The 14,467-nt window shown below is 43.1% G+C and overlaps 2 protein-coding genes across 3 annotated transcripts in view; one reads left to right on the top strand and one right to left on the bottom strand.

Moving 5' to 3' along the window:
- The window catches only part of bltp3a (bridge-like lipid transfer protein family member 3A), a 38,287-nt gene extending 29,957 nt beyond the window's left edge, over window positions 1–8,330 (bottom strand). For both annotated transcript variants that reach the window (XM_016513674.1, XM_016513675.1), the window contains exon 1: window positions 8,240–8,330. In XM_016513674.1, the coding sequence (XP_016369160.1) occupies window positions 8,240–8,283 (44 nt within the window). In that variant the 5' untranslated portion in view covers window positions 8,284–8,330. The remainder of the gene's footprint in view (window positions 1–8,239) is intronic.
- A 762-nt stretch (window positions 8,331–9,092) lies between these two features.
- LOC107709236 (AP-4 complex subunit beta-1) overlaps window positions 9,093–14,467 on the top strand; it is an 11,785-nt gene continuing 6,410 nt past the window's right edge. The window contains 5 exon segments of the mRNA XM_074560065.1: window positions 9,093–9,202; window positions 9,629–9,761; window positions 10,576–10,800; window positions 12,607–12,737; window positions 14,007–14,154. Of these exon segments, the coding sequence (XP_074416166.1) occupies window positions 9,649–9,761; window positions 10,576–10,800; window positions 12,607–12,737; window positions 14,007–14,154 (617 nt within the window). The 5' untranslated portion in view covers window positions 9,093–9,202; window positions 9,629–9,648.

Here is a 14,467-nt window from a genome sequence, read left to right as displayed (position 1 = left end):
TCACGACGGGTTGTGCACCAGGCGGAAAAGACCAACCACTTAAGGGCATAAAGGCATCTCGTAGACGGGGCTCGAGCCTGTGAGATCGTATTCAGGACGCTCTCTGGGAGATCTACTGATTCCCGTTGAGAGCCCATAGGTGCAGTGCCCACAGCTCGGGCTGTTGTTCTGTTCTGCCCACAGCTCTGGGCCATTCGTGGGCCAACGTGTTTTCGTTCTTTGAAAAATAAGTTTGGCAGTGAGAGTTGTCTTTTGAGGCGAAGAGGTTGACCTCTGCCTTGCCAAAGATCTCCCAGTTTTTCTGAACCGTCTGTGGGTGGAGCATCCACTCCTCTGATGAGACGTTGCTCCGAGATAGCATGTCTGCTCCTTGGTTCAGTACGCCGGGTACATGAGCTCCCCTTAATGAACGCAGGTTGAGATGTGCCCATTCCAAGAGGCGTTTTACCATCTCGATAAGGCGTTTTGAGGTGAGCCCGTCTTGGCGATTTATATATGACACCACCGTCATGCTGTCTGATCGGACTAGCACGTGGTGTCCCTTCAGGACTGGCAAGAAGGCCTGAAGAGCTCGACATACTGCCGTCAATTCGAGGCAGTTGATGTGTAGCTGGCCTTCCGCGTTCGTCCAGGAGCCGAAGGTCGGCCTGCCGTCGCACAGAGCTCCCCAACCTGTGTTGGATGCGTCTGTCGAGACAACTTTCCTTCTGTAAACCAATCCCATAGTCACGCCCTGCTTGAACCACTGTAGGTCCTTCCAGGGGGCCAGGGCCGTCACGCAGGCCTGGTCCACCTTGATGCGGATGCGTCCATGATGCCACGCATGGGGCGGAATTAGAGGTTTCAACCAATACTGAAGGGGTCTCATTCTGAGCAGGCCCAACTGAAGTACCGGTGATGCAGAGGCCATGAGGCCCTGCATCTTTTGAAACCATTTGAGAGGGTAGGAGGCTCCAACTCTGAAGGAAGCCGCGAGCTACTGTATGGCCAGTGCATGGTCTGGCGTGACTATCGTCCTCATGTGGACTGAGTCAAAAACTGCCCCCAGGAACGAAGTTCCTGGCCCACCAGGCCTCGGCCCGTGTGACAAGGGGTTGGATTAATTTGGGTGGCGAGTCGCCGTGCGGGGACTCAACTCTTGATAACTGGAAGAGGAAATTTGCTTTCTTTTTGAAAATGTTTGTTTTTTATTTTTCTTGCCGAAGGGGTCTCATTCTGAGCAGGCCCAACTGAAGTACCGGTGATGCAGAGGCCATGAGGCCCTGCATCTTTTGAAACCATTTGAGAGGGTAGGAGGCTCCAACTCTGAAGGAAGCCGCGAGCTACTGTATGGCCAGTGCATGGTCTGGCGTGACTATCGTCCTCATGTGGACTGAGTCAAAAACGGCCCCCAGGAACGAAGTTCCCTGGCTGGGGGACAGAGAGCTCTTGGCAAAATTGATCCTGAGTCCCAGTCGCTCTAAGTGGCTGAGGAGGAGGCACCTGTGGGCTATTAGCTCGGCCTTTGACTGCGCTAAAACGAACCAGTCGTTGAGGTAATTCAGGATACGGATTCCCATCGGTCTCAGAGAAGAGAGGGCCACGTCCATGCACTTCGTAAAAGTGCGGGGAGCCAGAGACAGCCCGAAGGGCAGGACCGTGTATTGATAAGCCACTCCCTCGAAGGCCGTTTCATGAGGGCACGGTTCAGGCGTCTGAGATCGAGGATGGGCCGCAGGCCGCCATCCTTTTTGGGGATGAGGAAGTAACGGCTGTAGAAGCCTGACTCGCTCTGAGCTGGTGGAACTGTTTCTACGGCTCCTTTTGCCAGCAAATTCTTTACCTCGGCTCGCAGAACGTGAGCGTTCCTGCTGTGCACTGAGGTGGAAACCACACCGTTGAACCGCGGGGGTCTTCAAGCATATTGAATTGCCTTGGCCCGTGTGACAAGGGGTTGGATTAATTTGGGTGGCGAGTCGCCATGCGGGGACTCAACTCTTGATAACTGGAAGAGGAAATTTGCTTTCTTTTTGAAAATGTTTGTTTTTTATTTTTCTTGCCATCACAGTGGATATTTGTGAGGGCGCTTTTAGAACAGGCCTGTGATTCACAACAATTTCTGTAACAAACATACTGCCACTGGCACCCAGAACGACTCCGGGGATGGCCCGCCAGGCCTCGGCCCATGTGACAAGGGGTTGGATTAATTCGGTTGGTGAGTCGCGGTGCGGGGACTTTAGCTGGCTGCTGTGCTGGAGCAGGCTTGGGGTGACTGGTGGCCGTTGCAGAGCTGGAACGTTTTGGTAAAAAGTGTTGCATGGCCTGGGACGACTTCTGAGCTGCGGTGAATCGCTTTGCAAATCCCTCGACGGCAGGTCCAAACAGCCCCGTGGGAGAGACCGAGGTGTCGAGGAAGGGAACCTTGTCAGCCTTTCGAGCGTATTGAAGTGAATAACCTCGTTCTATAATCCCCAGAACCCAATGAGACACTCCGGGGATGGCCCACCAGGCCTCGGCCCGTGTGACAAGGGGTTGGATTAATTTGGGTGGCGAGTCGCCATGCGGGGACTCAACTCTTGATAACTGGAAGAGAAAATTTGCTCTCTTTTTGAAAATGTTTGTTTTTTATTTTTCTCGCTATCACAGCGGATATGTGTGAGGGCGCTTTTAGAACAGGCCTGTGATTCACAACAATTTCTGTAACAAACATACTGCCACTGGCACCCAGAACGGAACGGAGTGCTTGAGGGCACGACAGAGGGCGTTTCGGGGGTGGTCCGGCGCTTGCTAGACTTTGCCCCTTCCTCTTCCTTCCAGCGGATCAGGACAACGCCGGGGGCACAGGGTCCAAGTTCAGCTTGGGCCAGGGGCTTTGGCGATTTGGAAAGGGATAGCGTCTGGCCGACCGGGAGCACTGTCGGGACTCAGGCTTTTGAGCAGACTGAGTGGACGACGGCGCAGCTTTAGCTGGCTGCTGTGCTGGAGCAGGCTTGGGGTGACTGGTGGCCATTGCAGAGCTGGAACGTTTTGGTAAAAAGTGTTGCATGGCCTGGGACGACTTCTGAGCTGCGGTGAATCGCTTTGCAAATCCCTCGACGGCAGGTCCAAACAGCCCCGTGGGAGAGACCGAGGTGTCGAGGAAGGGAACCTTGTCAGCCTCCATAATCTCGGTGAGGTTTAGCCATAAGTGGTGCTCCAGCACCACTAGATTGGTCAGGTCCTGACTCATCCATGGCCTGGAGGAGTTTGGCCTGAAAGACCTGGAGCACAGCCATGGAGTGTAGAGCTGAGGCGGCCTGCCCGGCGGAGGAATACGCTCGTCCAGCGAGGGCAGAAGTCGTCCTGCAAGGTTTGGAGGGGTGAGCGACCTTCGCTTTCCATCCAGTGGCAGTGGGCGGGCAAAGGTGCGCAGCCACTGCCTCGTAGAGAGAAGGCATCCTCTCGTAACCCTTTTCTTCAGTGCCGTCCACTGAGGAGAGAGCAGAAGAAGAGTTAGAGCGAAGGCGGGCCGAGTAAGGAGCACGCCACGACTTCGTAAGCTCATCATGGACCTCCGGGAAAAATGGAGAGGCTCGCTGACGAGGGGCCTGGCGGCGCCCAGGCAGGAACCATTCGTCTAGACGGCTACGAGTGGGCTCCTCCGGCATAGACCACTCCAATCCCAGTTCCTCAACTGCCTTAGAGAGAATGCGGAAAAGTTCGGCATCCATCCCTGGCTTAGAGTCACTGGGCTCGGCAGACGATGAAGGGGCGGGGTCAGCAATAGAGCCCGACATCTCCTCCGCGTCTGATGTTATTAGAGACATGCTGTCATCTAATAGCTCGTTGTCTACGGGACCAAACGAGACCATGTCGCTCGCATCAACCGAGGCACGCTGGTCTGCGTGTTCAAAGAGAACGTGAGAATCCTCTCTGCTTGGCGGGGGCGAGGTGCGCGGGATCTGGGCCGGCGTGAGCTCGCTCGTGGCCGAGCGCTTAGTCCCTTTGCCCCGCTGTTTTTTCCTCACAGATTCCTTTGGAGGAAGAAAACGGGAGGGCGCGAAGGGAAGCACGAACCAATGGCCGTGCAGTTACACTGCGTGATTGAATAAGTCTTCAGTCCTCGGAGAAAAAGGAGTTTTTCCCATAAGCGTCTAGCGACGTAGTACGAGTGAAGTATCGATAGGGAACTAATCCCTACTACTCTAATGACACACTTAGTTTTTCAACCCTGTTCCTGGAGGTACTCAAAAACTACAAACTCTTCCCAATCAAACACACCTGATCAACTCAACAATTCATTAGTAGAGACTTCAAGACCAGAAATAAACATCCAAAATCTGTACTGCTCGTGTGCCTCCAGGAAAAGAGTTGGGGAACACAGTCCAATGAAATTTAACAGCCAATAAAAGTGCTTAAAAAACATCACGTTATTCATAATGTTTCATTTTATATTGCCAGCAAAATCATCTTGAATATTTCATATGCCACCCAGTCCTACTTCGGAGTATAATAATACACACACTAACAGCACACATGAATGGGTAAGAGGGCTGGATCACGTCTATCTGGTCATATCTTCTCACACCAGCATTATTTAGTCCCCTTCTCTTATGCTCCTGTAGTTCCTCTGAGTGGTTATGAACGAATGAATGAAACGCATTTGTCGGTACGCTTTCAACTCGTTTTTTTTAGTCCGGAGCAAGACTGTACGACATTCACATTACATGATTTGACTGATTTTTATGTAGAAAGGGCAACAGCGCACCTCATTTAAAGAAATGATCATTCATGTTTTCATAACCGCTGGCCAAATTCAAAAACGAAACTAAAATTAAATCATCTTTGAGAGCAAGGGGGCCCCCCCTGGTGTTTCGGGCGCCCTACGCAGCTAGCATATTTTGCGTTTAGTGAGGATCGGCTCTGCTTCCTTCCCAAAAAACTTGACAAAACAACCCATTCTTATAAAAGGACAGTTTCTGCAAGAGTGCAACATCAAAGCCTTGGGGTGTAACAGTTAAAAACCTCAGGAAATCATCTCAATTTTCCTTCTTTTAGTTCCTAGGCTGGACACATTGCTTGTCTTTTTTAATAGCCAATAGCCTTTAGTTTATGACACAATCACAAACCACCATTTTTCAGTGAGTTGCACGTGGTACTGGGGGAAGGATGTTCTCATTCTAGGGAGAGTGCAAGAAGAGTCATTAATATTTTTATTCTGTTTTTGGGGAGGAATGCATGTGTAACTGCATTTCAAGGCCTCAGTGCTGACCGACATGGATTAAAGGGCACAAAACTTCACTTTTGAGCCTGTGGTGTCTCTACAGCCTGAGAAGCAGAAGGTTGCTAGTTCAATCCCCAGATGGAGTGAGCCACGAGCTATCATATGAATAAAGCACTTAACCCCAAGTTACTCCAGCAGGATTGTCCAGTATCCGTATCAATTAGCAGATGAAGAAGCAGCTTAATCTACTTCAGCAGTGTTGGCTGTTCAGTGCCACTCACACACTGACTACTGTTAAAGGGGTCATATGACGTTGCTAAAAAAGAACATTATGTTGTGTCTTTCTTTGCGTGAACATTTGGGCGGCGTTATGCAAATCTTCCCACACAGTGACGTAGACATGTGGGGGCGTGTTAGAACGAGCCGTTTTAGGAGGGCGTGGACGAGTCTTAACTTTTATAAAGAATATCTCTTTGGGTTTGAGACGTTAGTCTTTGCAACGTTAGGGATCTTATCTATTCACGAACAGCTTGTAACAAGAGAAAGAGAAAGGAAAACTTGAAATCGCATCATATGAAAAAAAAGTCACCAACACATCGCTAAAGCTATTCTGATATGATATTCTGGTCTCTAGTCCTCATATTAGTTTCAAAATCTGGGTGTCTGTCATCATTATGGTCAGGGCCAAATTGACCATTAACCATGAAATATGCCGGTCAAATTATCTCGTTTTAAATTGTGTATGCATATTCCACAAGATTTCAGTGTTCACAAGCATGTTCATGAGCCTAAATGAGAAAGTCACAAAAAAATAATAAACACCATAGATTAAACAGTATTTCTAACCATTCAAAAATCTAATGGGCCAAATTTACCTGCAACCTAATACAAGAGCTACATATGACTCCTCCAATGGAAATCTAATGGATTTTTATATCTTGTTTATTGTCTCCCAGGCAAAAATTATAAGTCTAATCACTTATGATTGAAAAAGAAACAGCATGTCTCTACCTCATTTAAAGTGGCATTTATGTCTGTAGCACAAAAATGATAAACTGCACGTCAAAGTTTGATATTTAGAGAGGAGGTCTGCTAAAATCAGTATTGACCTCAGTATGACCACTTAGTAATAGTGAGGTTTGCCTTAGTAAACGTTACTAAGGAGAAGGTCCGGGAGAGTGTGTGTGTGTGTGTGAACAAGCATGACAATATGACGGCTATCTGACTCAGTGAAGGGAGGAGAGGCTGATCTGAACAAGGGAGAGCTGGCAGAGCTTCAGCCGTGACTCAGAACAGCAGGAACTAGCATGTGTTTTTACACCCACAGAGAGCCTGCTGGGTAATCAGAGCCTAAACACTGGAGTACAACGACTTCAGCCTTCTGAAGAATCTCTCTCTGTCTACGGTGTTATTTTTATATCTCTGTTCCAGTATTATAGCAGATTTTTATTCAAAGTGACTAAAAGTTAATTTATTACAGGGACAAAAGCACTGGGGTAACCTGAGGTTAAGTGACTTAAAGGATACATTTGTGGATTTTTAACCAGATCTGTCTATATGTAAATGGACAAAGTCTTTTGACAGCTCCAGGGTTTTTGTGAAAACTAACTATGGACTATGGATCGGTGCATCATGGGTGTTGAAGTGTTGCCACAGAAATGCCACAGCCCATAGACAACCAAGTTTTAAAGTGACAAGGATAAAGGGAGACGATGGCCTGACCCACAATCTTCACTTTTTTTATGGCCAATATGAGGACTTACCGTAATATGTAGTCACCGAATCAATCAGCCTGGCCCAAATCTGTTTCAGGACAACCTTTCCTCTAAAACTGGATCAGGGCAAAGGGCTTTCAGTCCAGCCAAACCTCATGTCTTTACTGTATAGCATCTTACAACACACATATTACAGGTAAAGTTCACCCAAATGATGGCTATTATTGTTAAAACTAAAACCATTAAAAAACAGTTACCTGAAATAAAATGAAATGTAACTTAATCTAAAAAAAATAAAAATAAACATTAAAAATAAACATAGAAACTTGAAAAATAAAATGTAATCTTAAATCTAACTTAACGAAAACTTCACATTTTCATTTAGTTTAACTTGCAGTACTAAAGTAACCAAAACTGAAATAAAAAAATATTTACATATTTAAAATGTAAAAAAAATCTAATAAAATCTATAAAAAATAATAAATTACTATAAAAATAAACAACTACAAAACTAAAAACATTAACTCAAATTTTAGAATTAAAATTAGAAGGGAAATATGTAAAAAAAAAAATAATACAAACCTATTCAAAATATGAATAAAAACTATAATTGCTTACCAAAGATACTAAAATAACACTGACCTAAATATGACATATTTCTGGCCCTACATCTTTAGATAGTTAACACTTCTGTCAAAAACCTGTCCCTAAAACCAGAGAAATGACCAGAATTTGATTGGCAGGAGTGCTTGATGAATAAAACTCCAGGACGTCCAACATCTGGACAAAATCACCAGATGTGTTTTTTTAATCAAGGGCACAGAGGTGATTTCATTGATCAGCCTTGCGGGATTCAAACCTGCAACCTTTCATTTAGCAGCCCATAACCACGCACTGAGTAAATAAGCACAAATCAAAGACAAAAACAAGCTAATATCGCTGTTGAATACTACTTTTTATTTCTGGTTAAAGTACTTGTATATTAACTGTCATGCTAAGTATGAGTTTCCCGAGTTTACCTAAAGAGAAAAGGCAAGTTTAGCGTGACACTGCTCTGTCACAGGCCCAGTGTTGGTGTTTTTGTGTGCAGGTGACTTGTGTTATTCCAGCAGTGATGCTGCAGTCCATTAGCCTGTCAGCTAACTGACAATAAATATGCATTTATATTAATGCCAGATATATCAGGCACAGGTTCTGCTCCACTGAGCGGGTGTGTGTGAGTGTTGTTTATCAGCGGTGTGAGTGTGTGAGTCCCGTGATAACAGTCAGTCAGTCAGTCATCTGAGGCGAACACTAACACTACTGACACTAATCAAAACACGACGCTCCGCGCGCATCTTACCTGGACAGGTGCTTCAGGATCTGCTTTTTGATGATTCCGGCCATCCCGTCAGACTAGCTACCTCTCCAGCATCTTCAGAAATCTTTCGCTGACACACTCTCTCTCACACACACACACACGCGCCGCTCACGACTCGCTGCAGCTGCTGTCCAGCGCCGCCTAGCGACTGCTAATCAGAATGACCGCACCGACCGCATGCCAAAATAAAAGACCTCGTATTTGCCAAGTGTGATTGCACACACAAGGACTTTTACTTGGCAATGAAACTTCCAGTGCACACATATAAACAAATAAAAATGAAAAAATAAAAATATGAAAACATATGAAGACTTTTTAAGTCAGAATATATATAAAATACATACAGATTACACATATTTACAGTGCTATGGATAATAATAATATGAATAAATATGAGTGAATTTACAGAAAATAGAGCAAACTTCTAATTTCCAACTTCAAAACAAGCATTAAAATAAGCTAAAAAATATATAGTTCTCATTTTAATTCAGCCCCTGAATTCAGCTCTTTTACATCCTCTCTCAAGGTTAACTATTTATCAAGAAAAAAGTAAGTGTAGAAGTGTAGAAAGGGGCTGTTGAGTACAACGTTACGTACGTTATTTAAACAACATTTTAAAATGGAAAAAGAGAGTTTATAGCTTATAGCAAAGTTTAGATTGTCTATACTTATTGAAATATTTATGGTAAATATATAATATTTAGGGTAAATAAAATATTTGTTTATGTATGTTGTATCAGTATGTTTTTTCCCTCAAAAAAATCAAAAGGCTTTTAATTTGAAATTTTAGAACATGTTTGAGAGGAAGTAAATAGCTGATTTTGATTTCCGGCTTCACGCTTCCTGATTGACATAAATACGCTCCGATGGATTCTAATATTCAGTTCTCACTGTTATTTTTAGATGATTGTATGTTGATTTACTGTTTTTAAAGTGATACAGGAGGTATGTTACATACGTATGTCTTACTCGCCCTTTGTGTGTGCAAAAAGCGTATTTGTACTTTTAGAAATGGAGATGATAAATCTATTGCTTAATAGATGCGCGCTCCATAAAAGCTGAAACAACAAGTGCAATGGCAGTGTATAAAATCATATTCCGGTCTTTATATATATGTTGGTCTGTTACTGTACTGTCAGGCTGACATTAATTAGGATTGATTGATTATTAATTGTTTTGGTGGAGATGATTTAATTTGTGTGTTATTGTGCTGTCAGACTGACTCAGACTGTTATTATGATTAGGCACAAACCAGAAGACATCACTGGAGAATAATTACATTACATCACAATAGATGCATGTTCACAAGGAAGGAGGAAATAGAGTTTAAGTTGAGTTTATTCAGACTGTGTTCCTCTGCTTTTGTGGCAGGCACCTGAGGAACCCCCACAATGCCTTATTTTGGCTCGGAGGAGATGGTAAAAGAGCTCAAGCGAGCTCTGTCCAATCCAAATGTGCAAGCAGACCGTCTCCGGTACAAAAACTACATCACCAAAGTCATCAGGTCCGTGAAGTGATCACCTTGTTTTTAATGAAGGAGACAGTTTTCAAAAGGACAAACAAATTGCTTACCCAAAAATGAAAAAGATACTATCCCTGATATTATCCCGTGCAACAGAAACCTAGATATTTAGCAGAATGTTCAAATTGCTACATTCCATACAATGAAAGTGAATGGGGACTGGAGTTGTCAACCACCAAAAAAGCACCAAACAATCATGGAAAACCTGTTAATATCATATCCACTATTAATATCCACTGTTAAAATAGTATGTCCATGCCTGAATCATTATTGAAATTAATAAAATGTTAAAAAAGTGTAAATAATGTGGCAGTTAGATATTGCTTGTGTACAGTGGTGTGTAGAATTTAAATTGTTTGCAAGACATAGTAATGTTAGCAAATTGTTCTGTTTGAAACCATGAAAATAGCCACAGAAACTGGAATGGCGTTAAACAAACAAATCAGTTTGAATGACTTATTAGCAAATAAAATCAAAAATATTTCTTATTCAGTAATTATTATCCAGTAGTCACATGTGACTGGTTCATGGAAAAGTCGTGGAAATTTGTTGGTTAAAAATGTGTGGGAATCCCTGAATTAAAAATTATCATAAAGTAGTCTGTAACGCATATTTTTCAAGCCTTATGAAGCTGCAACAACAGCAGATTCTATGAGAAACAGAACAACATTTAATTCATTATTTATTATACTGCACATCTTGATATCCACCATAATTAGATTATAATAATAATCATAATTAGATAATTCCACTGTAGCTAATTAGACAGAACTTGTGAAATGTTGTTTATTTGAAGGTACATGACACAGGGTCTGGATGTCTCAGCTTTATTTATGGACATGGTGAAAGCCAGTGCTACAGTCGACATTGCTCAGAAGAAGCTGGTTTATCTGTACATGTGCACCTATGCCAGTGACAAGCCTGACCTGGCGCTGCTGGCCATCAACACGCTCCGTAAGGACTGCGCTGATCCCAATCCCATGGTGCGAGGGTTGGCCCTGAGGAACATGTGCAACTTCAGGTTTGTATGTTCTTTTTGTCTGTCTAGACCCAGAATATCATAGATGTGCATTTTTCACGGCACCTTAGTTATTACTTAGCAATACCATACCAAACACCACAACAACATCTTAGCAACACCCTAACAAGCAACATCCTAGCAACCACACAAGACACCCTAACAAGCATTCAGGACACAACAGCAGCCTAGCAACACCCTAACAAGCAATGATCTTGCAACCATACAAGACACACTAGGAGTCATTAACAATGCCCTAAAAAACACCCAGAACATGGCAACAACATTCAAACAGTGCCACAGCAACAAACAAGCAACGCCCTAGCAACTACCCAGGATACCTTAGTGATCACTTAGTAGTAACTTACCAACCTCCCAGAATACTGCAACAACATCTTAGCAACACCCTTGCAACCATTCAAAATTCTACAACAATGGCATAGCAACAACTTAACAAGCAGCGCCCTAGCAACCATCCAAGACACCCTAACAACCACCCAGAATATAGTGACAATATTCAAACAATGCATCAGCAACGAGCACTGCAACAGTCAGCCTTGCAACACCATAACAAGCAACACCCTAACAACCATACAAGACACCCTAGCAATCACTCAGCAACCCTAGCAAGCATTCAGAACATAACAACAGCCTAGCAACCATCCAAGACAACCTAGCAGTCACGTAACAACCCCCTAACAACCATCCAGAACACCACAACAGTCAGCCTTGCAACATGCTTACAAGAAACACCCTAGCAGCCTTCCAGGACACTTTTGCAATCACTTAGCAACACCCTTGCAACCATTCAGAATTCCACAACAGCCGCAACACCTTAACGAGCAATGCCCTAGCAACCATCCAATACTCCCTAGCAACCCTCTAACAACCACACAGAACTCAGTGACATCATTCAAACAATACTTCAGCAACAAACACTAACAGTTTGCCTTGCTACACTCTAACAAGCAACACCCTAGCAACTACCCAGGACACCTTAGAACACTGTAACAACATCTTAGCAACACCCTATCAATTATCCTAGCAACCACACAGGAACAATTACCAAGGGCACTTCACTTCACTCTAGCCAACATCAGCCCAGCAACACCCTAAAAAGCAATGCTCTAGCAACCATCCAAGACACACTAGGAGTCATTAACAATGCCCTAACAATCAGCCTTGCAACACCCTAGAAACCTCCCAGGTCACTTTAGCAGTCACTTAACAACCACCCAGAACACAGCGACAACATTCAAACAGTGCCTCAGCAACAAACACTGCAACAGTTGACCTTGCTACTCTCTAACAAGGAACGCCCTAGTAACTACCCAGGATACTCCTAAAAATATGGAGCAAGCACACAAGACACCCTAGCAAGCATTCAGGACACAAAAACAACAGCGTAGCAACACCTTATCAACCATATAAAAACCATCCAAGACACCCTAGTAATCACCTAGCAACCATCCAGAACACCACAACAACAGCCAAGATATGTCCCAGCAACGTTCCACAACACTGCAACAATTTGGCTTCTAGCACCCTAACAAACAACAACCTAGCAACCACCCAGAACTTCACAACAATATCTTAGCAACACCCTAGCAATCAACCAAGACACCTTAGCAACACCCTACCAACCGTTCAGAACACTGTAATAAACTAGCAAGCACCCAGGACATCTTAAGAATCGCTTAGCAACAACCTAGAGACCATTCAGAACAACACAACAACAACAACCTAACAACACCCTAGCAGTCACCTTGCAACCTAGTTATTTTCTTCTTTTATTTGCTTGTTTTTCAGGATGCCGGGAATGACAGAGTACATAGAGCAGCCCATTGTTGCTGGTCTGCGGGACAAGGCCAGTTACGTAAGGAGAGTCGCTGTGCTTGGTTGCGCCAAAATGCACAGTCTGCAGCCCAACACAGACATCGGTAGAGCCAAGTATTCTGTTTATCTGAATTATTGCACTTGCTAAGGATAATGTGATAAATATCACTTGCTTATTTTGATATATGTGCATAAATAGGCATAAGCAGAGAGATTTATGATTTTAGGTCAGACTGTTCCCTTTAAAGGAATGTTTGTGGTTCAGCGTCTGTGACGACCAACAGCATGTCAAGAATTCTTAACTACAAAGAACATATTTTCAACAGAACACATCACATACTTGTAGACAACATGTTGGATTGCATTTTTGTTGAAAACAGCCACTTTTTTATCAAAAGCAGGGGAAAATCAGGAAATGTTTATCATGATGCTTCTAAACAGCAGTACAGTACAGTAGCATTTCCTGTATTTCCTAAATGTGCAGGGTGTGTAGCCTCAGGGGATTTGAACAGCTTTTCTGTAAGGGTCTGGTTAATGTTTTTATGTGATGAATGTAGAATGTCTGAATTACAGTTCTGTTCACCCAAAAATAAAACTTAGCTGAAAATGTCCTCACCCTCAGGCCATCCAAGATGTAGATGAGATTGTTTCTTCATGGGAATAGATTTGGAGAAATGTATCATTACATCATTTGTTCAGCAATGGATGCTCTGCAGTGAATGGGTGCCGTCAGAATGAGAGTCCGAACAGCTGATAAAAACATCACAGTAATCCACACCACTCCGGTCCATCAGTCTTGTGTAGAGAAAAGCTGTGTGTTTGTAAAACACAAATCCATCATTAATTTTTTCTTTTTCATTTTTATGTCACTTCTGGCCAAAATACCAGTCCATGATCCATAATAACGCTTCCTCCAGTGAGCGATCCAAGCCTTTGTGTTTTGAACTGCTTCCGCTTGTAAAGTGTTTGATCTGTGCATATTTCTGTCCTGATTCAGACGAGGTGACTTTTTCGCTGAAAAAAGCAATATTATGGATTGAGGACTCATATTTCAGCCAGACGCAATGTTATGAAATTAAAAATTTATTTAATTTTTATAATTTATTTCATACAATCACTCAGCTTTTTGCTTCACAGTGATGGACTGGAGTGCTGTGGATTATTGTGATGTTTTTATCAGCTGTTTGGACTCTCATTCTGACGGCACCCATTCACTGCAGAGCATCCATTGCTGAGCAAGTGATGCAAAATTTTCAGCAGATTTTAGTTTTTGGGTGAACTTTTCCTTTAAATAGATAGTTTCTTTAAATATATGTGTAAGTGTCTGCCAAATGAATACATGTAAATAAATGCTCTGGATGTGTATCGTTTAGATGGCACTATAGTGAATGAGCTATATGCTCTTCTGAGGGACCCGGACCCTGTGGTTGTAGTGAACTGTCTTCGTGCCTTGGAGGAAATTCTCAAAGATGAGGGTGGTGTGGTTATTAACAAACCCATTGCTCATCATCTTCTCAACAGGTGTGTGCCGTTTTTGCCATTATGTTATTTATGTAAAATAGTTCATCCAAACATGTCACCTTCATGTTGTTTTAAGAATGTCAAACATTTAGTTTACAGCATGTTTTAAGTTCTAGACAAGAAATGTGCTCTTTGTAATCATCTTGGTTTTGTGAAACATTTTCAAAAAGATTTTTAGTTTGATGACAAAAATAATAACATTTTCCTTACATCTTGAAAACATTTTCTGTATTTTCAGTATATTTTACAGTATATTTAAAAAAATATCCTAAATTACTCATTTGTAAATGTATTATATATATATATATATATA

Source organism: Sinocyclocheilus rhinocerous, unplaced genomic scaffold (assembly GCF_001515625.1).
Source record: "Sinocyclocheilus rhinocerous isolate Xijiao unplaced genomic scaffold, SAMN03320098_v1.1 scaffold776, whole genome shotgun sequence".
Classification (NCBI taxonomy): Eukaryota; Metazoa; Chordata; class Actinopteri; order Cypriniformes; family Cyprinidae; genus Sinocyclocheilus; species Sinocyclocheilus rhinocerous.
This window is presented reverse-complemented; position numbering and strand designations above follow the sequence as displayed.